At 46.1% G+C, this 9,173-nt stretch overlaps 5 protein-coding genes across 5 annotated transcripts; 3 read left to right on the top strand and 2 right to left on the bottom strand.

Annotated features, from left to right (window-relative positions):
* Positions 1 to 399: 399 nt before the first annotated feature.
* N7529_011249 (uncharacterized protein) lies at positions 400 to 1,020 on the bottom strand (the record flags this gene model as incomplete). The annotated part of the gene is made up of 1 exon (XM_057246775.1): positions 400 to 1,020. The coding sequence occupies one exon, from the start codon at positions 1,018 to 1,020 to the stop codon at positions 400 to 402; it is 621 nt and encodes a 206-aa protein (XP_057092124.1).
* Positions 1,021 to 2,029: 1,009 nt separating this feature from the next.
* Positions 2,030 to 3,152, top strand: N7529_011248 (uncharacterized protein; the record flags this gene model as incomplete). Its single annotated transcript, XM_057246774.1, has 3 exons — positions 2,030 to 2,236; positions 2,289 to 2,624; positions 2,691 to 3,152. The coding sequence occupies 3 exons, from the start codon at positions 2,030 to 2,032 to the stop codon at positions 3,150 to 3,152; spliced, it is 1,005 nt and encodes a 334-aa protein (XP_057092123.1).
* An 843-nt stretch (positions 3,153 to 3,995) lies between these two features.
* N7529_011247 (LysM peptidoglycan-binding domain-containing protein) lies at positions 3,996 to 5,055 on the top strand (the record flags this gene model as incomplete). The annotated part of the gene is made up of 2 exons (XM_057246773.1): positions 3,996 to 4,461; positions 4,514 to 5,055. The coding sequence occupies 2 exons, from the start codon at positions 3,996 to 3,998 to the stop codon at positions 5,053 to 5,055; spliced, it is 1,008 nt and encodes a 335-aa protein (XP_057092122.1).
* Positions 5,056 to 5,852: 797 nt separating this feature from the next.
* On the top strand, positions 5,853 to 6,143 carry N7529_011246 (uncharacterized protein; the record flags this gene model as incomplete). The annotated part of the gene is made up of 1 exon (XM_057246772.1): positions 5,853 to 6,143. One exon carries the CDS (start codon positions 5,853 to 5,855, stop codon positions 6,141 to 6,143), a length of 291 nt encoding a protein of 96 aa, XP_057092121.1.
* Positions 6,144 to 6,336: 193 nt separating this feature from the next.
* Positions 6,337 to 7,069, bottom strand: N7529_011245 (uncharacterized protein; the record flags this gene model as incomplete). The annotated part of the gene is made up of 2 exons (XM_057246771.1): positions 6,337 to 6,697; positions 6,759 to 7,069. 2 exons carry the CDS (start codon positions 7,067 to 7,069, stop codon positions 6,337 to 6,339), a joined length of 672 nt encoding a protein of 223 aa, XP_057092120.1.
* Between the last annotated feature and the right edge of the window lie 2,104 nt (positions 7,070 to 9,173).

Below are 9,173 nucleotides of genomic sequence, written 5' to 3'. Positions count from 1 at the left end.
TGATGACAGAGCGCCCGACAACTGGTATCAGGTAAGTCTATTTGGTTCCTTTAGATTTGTTTTTTTGGTACGGAAAGATAAGTTCAGTGCCGAGAGACTTGCTAGCGACTAACGCTGTGGTCTTGATTAGAGTCTTTGTCTGGGGCTATTGATGAAAAAGTCGACGCCTTAATTTTCCCTTTGGATCATCTAATCAAACAAGGACGGCCAGATCCAGACGTGAAACACGTTCCAAATTCTGAAGCATCTGAAATATAGTTCTCTCTTTATCTACTACGCCAGCGTCGGTTTGCTGCGCGGACTGCTTCATATGTCTTTTATGCCATGCTAGTGACAAGCTTTGACACAACAATATCAAAGCCTCCCAGAGTCAAAAGAATGTGGAAATTAGGTCATTATCTACCTGGTAGCTGTGATGGCCTCCCTGATCTTCTCCTTCAAATCCGGAATCTCCGGATCATCATCCACACCCAGCCCTTTAATCAGCCTAGCCAACAAAGCATAGATTCCGATAATAATGATCACCTCCACAACCATATCAGCCCCAAGAAGTTCCAAAGCATCTTGAATGGTCTTTTCCTCGTTTGTATACGTAGACAACTGCTCATCTACCATACGTAGTAAAACCCTGTCTCGGAGTGTCCATGGGCCTTGACTGGTGTCATGAATGACTGAAATTGGACAACCAATATTTTCGATCTTCTCTTGGGGCATGTTGTGGACTTCAGCAACTGGGATATTCACATCCCATTCGTACTTCGCTCCGAGAACAGTGGCAGCCCGCAAGACAATCAATTGCCACTCAAGCGTGGGCAGACCTCGCTGGGTGCCATCGAAGCAGGCACCGATGAGACCCAGTAAGTGGGGTGCAAGACCGTGAGAATGTGCAATCGTCAGGAGAATGTTGCGACGAAATGGCAATATTTCCAGTTTATCGCGCAGAATCGGTGGAAGGTCATCGACGTTGGGATACGGTATGAGACAAGTTTTGCGGAACGGGTCAACATTGTTGGTATCCATTGCTGTTTAATTTGTGTTCTGAGCTTTGTATTGAGTGAAGTAGCCGATCTAGTCTTGGCTGTATCTATTGGACTTATAAATCCGGACAATGAGGTAATGCTAGTCTCCAAGCCACCTGGATATTGTCAACTTCGGCACCAGGGACATCCACATCCAACTTTGCCATAAGCAATGCGCCCTACAGAGTAATACATTTCGAGCCGGATATGTCATTCTATGTCAATAATTCCCTATTGAGGATTCTGACATATAGCTGCGAGAAATAGGAGGGCTGTCAAACAAGTTTTTTTTGTATGTTGCATGTCACTTCAACGCCAATTCTTGGTCATCAGAGGCCCGTGTTTGCTCCGATTTGGTGTTTCGGGCATACAACGTTCACGAAGGGGGGCTTACGGGGGCTGCAAGGTTTTCTAGATTTGGCGGATAATGTGGTGGCCAAACGTACTTTGTGTTGAATGAAGTGCTGTTTAGATTTCGGTTCAAGATCCGTCCGAGGTAGTGATTAGGTACACGGGGTGTTTCACAATGCTTTTAAAACTAGCTCCTCACTTAGGAACTTCGTGCAGGTGTTATTCTCGCTGGACGTCTCCCGTTATGAATCGTGAATCATTGATGTGATTTGTGATGACATGACAAAGTTTACTCGTACCTGGTGGTCTTGGCAAACCATTGGCTCGCTCCGCCAAGTCTCAACTTTTCCAATGTTGGGCTTACCTTACTAACGCTGTGCAACCACACTACATGTAAGAAAAACCTGATCATTTACTATGTTGTGCCTTGGTTTCTAGTCATGCTCCATATTTGTCAAAGGCTGCGGCAAAGTATGAATTATGCAGACGTCAACATGGTATGAACTTTCCGCATCACTGTGCGCTGAGGGTCTTTTTACCTTTCTTTCGAGTATGCTCAGATAAATATAAAAGGGATGGTTTGAGAACATACTGCCCTCAAAATTAAATCTCAATATACCTTTGAAATATCTACAGCTTTGTTACATATTCTATTCATCATGGATCAGCACACCAGTAGCCAGACACCGCGTGAGCTCAGAATCAAATGGCCTAAGCTGGATGTGACTGTCACAGTGACGATGAATGATTTGAATTCTAAATTAGTGAACCTTCTATGGGATACCCTTCCGTATCGCTCTCTCCAGACGCATGCCCTTGTTACGGGTGATCACCTTTATCATCTTGTTCCATCGGAGTCTTTGCTCGTTAGTCAATGTTTCAAGATTCTTTTTAATCTCTAATACCCATCTCGCATAGTACACGAACCCAGAATACAAGATCCCCGACCGCACACTTGAGCCTGACGGAACTGTCTTTCTTTCAAAGTTTCAGCATCTGGCCATAAAGTACGGTCGGGTGACTGAGCACCAGCCTGCAGCGCCTTGTGGAAATGTGATTCCCGAGGACCTGGAGAAACTGCGTTGGCTTGGAAACGAGGTTTGGAAAACTCAGCTTGAGTTGAAGCAACCCATTGAAGTAATACTTTGGGATGCTTCAACCCCTGAGCCTGGCCCTGAAAGTCTTGCACTTCGTCTACAACGTACCGGTGTCACCAAAGAAGTGAAAGAGCTTGTTCAAGAGATCCATAACGAAGTATGTGTCTATTGTTTCCTCTAGAATCCTTGCATAGAGAGCTAACCTCCTCGTCTCATGCATCAGACGGATAAGTCTTGGTCAGATGTTTCAGAAGATATCCGAAAAATACATAGCGGTCGAGCTCCTTCAAATCCGGGAGCCAAGGACTCTTACTTTGCTGCTATGCTTTTCTCGAACAGTGAGGTTCGCACATTGGGTTATTACCTCTTTGACAATATACTCGAAATTGCTGCCTCATATCCTCAGTTCGATCTCAAACATCTGGTCATTCTTTATCGAAAGCTTGTCTCCACTCCCGCTGAGTTTCTGGGATACGTGGGACAGGAATACCTCCGCGACAGCCATCGTAAAATTGACGAACTTATTACCCTCAACGTTGAAGGAAATGACAATCAATCCGATGGTCGTGAGGATTTTCTCGCCATGGTGAGTGTATTAGCACAGTATATCAATCTCCTGAATGCCCAGAATCTACTTATGTACCCCTGGAAGCACACCGCCGAGTATCCCATCCCACGCAATTGAGCAACCATGTCTTTTTCTGTGATAGAATTTGCAACAACAATATCTCTCATTACTGTTTGCATCATGTCATTTTCTACTATCCTTTAGTCCAATGTTCACATTTTTCGGTCTTTTCCCGCAGGAGCTGATGCGCTTCCTACTTTGATCTATGTGCTCAATTTCTCTAGTTGTAAATGACGGCTTGAACTTAGTAAATCACTCCATGAAAATTTCTTGAAATATTTCTCGCACGTAGAAATGACAATGGCGGAGGGTTTGATAGAAATTCAAAGTCTTTACATCACTGATGGCTCGAGGATGACACTGACAAGCAAGCACTCTATCTATATGTTGTAAAGTCAGATTAGCTTCGTCTTTCAGTTACCAGCGTTTCACTACGTGACATATATGACCGGGTCGAAAAGCAGGGCATTTGATATGGAAAGACGACTTCTTCTTTGATGTGTACATCACTCGCACGGCACATGATATTTCAGAGTCCCGTCAGATATTCCTCAGGCTACTTCATCCGCGTTGAATCCATCTCTCCTTGATCTACTACAATACACCGCATGCACCACCATAGCTCACCTAACAAACGACGCAAAGGCAAGGCTAGTGCCATGAAACTCAGTGCTCGCGCCTGTTTCAAAAGTGCGTTGGTTCACAGGTATTCATGCTAGCCATCAACACTTGAATGCACACTTTTTCCAAGGGTGAACCTTTCAATCTGTTCTAAATGGCTGATTATGTACTCTTGCAACCACATTGAAAGCACATACGACCATAGGGTAAAAGGGTTTCGAGATCGAACAAAGCAAGGACATTTGGATATACAACCTGTGTACGAAAGCGATTGTCGAGATGGTGACTCCCGTGGGCGAGTTAATTACTTATGCAAAAGACAATCGAAATGGATACATCTCTTCCATTCTGGCCTGGGTGCGAATGTCCGAAGAAACGATGGTTGAGCAACATAACTTTGCAGGATTTCAGCTGTATAACCCTGCGTCCAGCATGTTGTCTAACATGACTTCCACCTACAAAACAGCGCTCAATCAAACCATCAAGTGTGACTCGATTCTACGAAGCTGGCAACGCGCAACGTACCATGGCTTGTTGGACACCACTCTTGAGACTGATTCGGTCTGTGATCAGGGCTGTGGCCTCTCCCTGAAGAATTGGTATGGCACGGTCAGTATCGCCTGTGCGGGCCAAAATATCACTTCCCCCAGAGGCGATGGTTTGCCGACTCGCATAGGGGGAACTCTTTGGGCTGGCTATAACGAAACATACATCAAGAATCTCGAGACTGATGCCTATTGTGATGGTGGGTCTTTTCTGGATTCTGTCTGCACACACATAACTAACATGCACATCAGACTTAATTGACGGCTTCACTGACGTGGAGTTCTACTACGAAATGCCCGAGGCTGAGCTTTGCTCCTATTGCAACGTGGAAAAATACCGCGTTATGCAGTCCTCTCCTTACTCCGTCTACAACACCGGGCTAGATCTCTCCTACCAAGAAACACTGGAATACATATACGCCATATGCCCTGGCGAATGTGGTCCCACAAAAATCCACGCCCCAGTGATCACCTTGGCCGAGGATCCGGTGTCTTGCTTTACGGAAGCAATTTACACGACCAAAGCTAATGATACATGTGACTCGATTGCGCAGACGCACTCCGTTGCATCGGCTTCGTTACTGGAGTTTAACTCTAAGCTTCTTTACAACTGTACCGAGGTCACCGTCGGCATTGATCTGTGTCTGCCTCTGACCTGCGATACTCTCTACATCCTCCAGGATGAGGATACCAGCGACTCCATTGAACTTGCGCAAGACTTGGACATCAGGGTGATCAGAAGATACAATCCCTGGCTCAACTTCTGGTGCGACAACCTGCAGACTACCACATAGACCAACGGGCACACGATCTATCTCACCCCCCAGGCTGGATACTACAGCATCACCGATCCCATCCCGAGAGTGCTGACTACCCCGAGTGAAAGTACTGGGTACACGACTGCTGCGATAGCTCCCCCGACGAACGCCACGGTCGCCAATGACACCACGGCCTACTGTGGCCGTTGGTATGAGGTCACTAGTGCAGATGATACGTGTGTTAGTATCTGCACCTCCAACGGCATCACGATCGGGCTGTTCCGCGACGTGAATCCGAGCATTGCAGGGACTGGCTCCGCAGATTGTACCGAGTTGTTGCAAGTTGGGCTCACCTATTGCGTGAGACCTCTCTACACATGGAACTCTATCACGGCTGATGAAGCCCCGGAGTAGATATGCATCAGAAATGCGTGGTGTGGTTTAGGACCTTACACTGTAATATCCTCATTCTATAGTACATCTATTGACAGCAGGAAGTTCGCCTCGATCAAACGCGGTTGAGTAGTGAAGACCAAGTCATACTGCCTAATTATATTCATGATCAGTCCATTCATCATCTGTATCTCTCTCCCACAGATCCTCATCGTTAGTCGCTGGCTGCTTGATGGTGCTCGCGTTTTCGGTGAGTTCATTGATCCTCTCGATATATGACAATCGGGGCAATTTTATATACTTCTCAGCGAGTAATTTCTCCAATTGCCTATCAAACACATCGGCAGGAAGACCCCTTACCTGCGGTTTCATCCCCTTTTCGTACCCATAGATACAATGCGCTTCCAAGTTTGATGGGAGATGATCCACAATAGCAAATGATGCATCGTCGATCTGATCAGCACCGATTCCTCGCGATAGGTAGTAGATGGTATGGATTCCGAGACTCAGTCTCCTCAAATTCGCAAGCCCACGAAGAGAACAAGGCAAGGCCTGCTCCAGCTGGGGCTTTTGGAGTTCCTGTTGATGGGAGGGCTGGTGCAAAGACCGAGAGTAGGGTCGAATGTCTCTGGCAGTGGGATTTCGGCCTCGACATCCAAATCCAGATCTATCAAAGAATTGGCATGCCAGAGGAGCGCCCGGAAGACGTGATCCGGGCTGAACATGCTTAGTATGCCATCCGTCGAGCCTCGGCTACAGACCGCATACGTAAAATCTTCAAGTCGTTTGGCTGACTCAATGACCCGCACCAGATGGCGGTTATCTATATTGGAGTTTCGAATGGTAATGCTGGTATAATTTAGCGGATCGGGGTGGGGGCTCAATACTCAGCCTCTCCGTGCTATTGCTCATAACCGCGTCGAATCAGACGGATTCTACTGCGAGGAGCCGGTATACCAGGTTGAGGCTGCCGTACAGATCATAGGGCTGGTAATAGTGCCAGCGATGGATTCTTGTATCAGGATCGACAAGAAATCGGACCTGGCGAAGATGATGCAGGAATGGCAGGGTCTCCTGAGGGATACTGTTCGCCCGGTCTAAGAAATGCTTAAGGAAATAATCACTTTCCCGTAGTGGATTTCCATTGGCTTGAGCGGATGATTTTGAGAGTTTCGATGGTTCCTGGCCGACAGGGCAGAAACTCAAGGATTCTAATAGTGGCGAAACGCTGACCAGTAACGCTGCCAACGCCTGGGCGAGGAACGGGGCTCGTGGGTCGTTATGGCTAATCAAAGTCAGAGACGAACAGAGAAAGAGGGGAAAAGTCTAGAGGAAGGGGGAGATACTCCATGCTAGCCGGATTCTGTAGTAAGATATTGAGCATCTTCTCCTGTTGTTCCGGGCAATCAAAGACGGCCTGCTTGATCGCCGCAGCCAGGCGGACCTCGTCCTTTGATCGAAGGGACCGCTGCGGTGGTTTGGCTGTGTACGACTGCACAAACCCATAATCTAGTGATGGGGATCGGTTCAGCTCTATGTGGCGAACATACCCCCCATACCGAGGGGTTTTGAGGATCGATCGGAGCATTTTTAATTCCACTGCTAAGTCCATGGTGTTTCGGAGTTTTACGTGGCGGTATTTGCGCCGATTGGACATGTCGCAAAGCCGATGCCAACGGTGGCATTGTAGAGACAGCGCTGCAGCATCAATATGAGATGGAAGGTAAGATAGAGTCCGCAGGAGAATTTCGTCTGGAAGTGATTGAAGAAACATAATTAAAACTGGGAAAGTCCAGTAATATCAAACAATGTCTCTCGAAAGCATTCTCCGGTAAACTGAAAAGGGCAGTGCGTCGGCTGAAAGCTAAGGTGTAGTGGTGGGGACAAGAGTGAATGAAAGGGGGCGATGAATGCAAGATAGACGAGTTGAAGGCAGGGGAAGGAGAAAAGAGGTCGAAAATCCGAGGTCAAGGCTATAATGGAGTTGTTTAGCAGATGTGCTGCCCCAGCCAAACTCCCCACCTGACAATGTCTTCAACCCGGATCAGCCCGCGAAGGACCTTAACGCTAGAAGATGGGCGGTGAAGCCCAGTTCCGCTTCATTGAAGAAGTAAAAAAAGGACAAAGGTAGTGGTATTTCACTGGCGCCGAAGCTCCGCCACTATCACAGCTGTGATTTCTAGGTTTCAATTTACCCAGAGCGACTGGATTTCGGTAACCTCGCTAAAAATCCGTGTCAATAATATCAATACCATGATCTACATACTTCAGTTTATCAGGAGCGATTGGGGATTGGAAACCCCGTCACAATATCGCCGCATATTCAAGCGAGAAAACCGGTTTCGCCGACTGTACTTTGGAATATATAATCAAGGGTCTTTCTGCTCTATTGTGAAAACTACTGAGAGTTATCACAATTTCAATTTTTTCAAAACCGGTTCTATTACTAAAGAGTCACATAAAGATCATTGGCATTACTTTGTTCATTGGAGTGCTCGCCGCGATGGCTTAACCACTTTCTATTCATATCGATATTGACACCAACGAGTTGTCTGACCAAATGATCACTACCGAGGGAAACTTCAATATGCCTGACTTCCCGAAATTCTTCCCTGTGGATGTGAATGACAACTAGGATGATCCGGATGATCTGGATGATCTCCAGGATATTGTAACCACATAGCAGCCCATTTCCATTCAACGTGAGGTAAAACTACCAGCCACTGGTGTTTTTTGTGGAGGTACTATAGCGTTAAATCACATCCGCTTGTTCTTTCTTGCTTTCAAATCTCAATCGTGTTGCTAATTTATCAATGGAGTCTGTGGAAGGTGTCACATTTAGCCGAAAGAATCTGGAGAAAGCGATTGATGCAGCCATGTTGAAAATCAATGAAAGAAAAACCGTTGGTAAGATTACCCTCAACTTTGGACCCTCTGCGATATTTCTTCATGAGAGCACTGTTGATAGAATGTTCCGATATAGGAAAAGGAAGATAACCCCATGCATTCAAAAACTACGAGGACTTTAAATTTAAATTTGTCGACAATGCTGCCGTCAAGTATGAATACCCACTGTTTCGAGGTGAGGAGTTCTTGGATGAGGTAGATGTAGACAAGTACCGCGTTGTGCTTTTATATCGCGGTAGTACAGTCAAGTATTGCGGCTCGATGGAACACATTGTAAGCCTTCTTCTACAGAGAGATTTACCGATTCCTCCCCCAACGCTAGATAGACCGACAATAAATTTAGGAGGTGCAAGAATTACTAAAATTGTCAGATGGGTTTCGTATCAGCACTTGCCAGTTGTAATCTGCAACATTTGATCCTCCGAGTCTTGTTCAATGAATTTTGATTGGAATCTTACTTATTCGATTATATGTTGTTTCTCAGTACTCAAACAGTTGAAGTGTCATACATAATCTGCAATGTGCCATCTTTTACAATCTTTAAAATCACGCGGACGATCAGAATTCTCGCCTACTGGGCCTACAAGCGGCATAATGATGGAGGCCAAGGCAATACCACGGTCATGGCTGGATGTTTAGTTTCGGGAGAGTGACTTCATAGCAAGCCTTATCACCCTCGCCGTTACAATTACCCCTTCTCCTCAGACATAGGTGACTTAAGTGTATAATTTTGATTTCCTATTACTAACGGGTATGGAGAGTGCTATGCGATGTTTCCAGCTAGCAGATAGAATGATAACATAAATCGGGTATATCAACAAACTGGAATTCCAATATGACTGGCAACTCCAACA

The sequence above is a fragment of the Penicillium soppii genome (genome assembly GCF_028829465.1).
Source record: "Penicillium soppii strain IBT 18220 chromosome Unknown utg000010l, whole genome shotgun sequence".
Taxonomy (NCBI): domain Eukaryota; kingdom Fungi; phylum Ascomycota; class Eurotiomycetes; order Eurotiales; family Aspergillaceae; genus Penicillium; species Penicillium soppii.
Note: the sequence above shows the minus strand (reverse complement) of the source record. Positions and strands in the feature narration are given on the sequence as shown.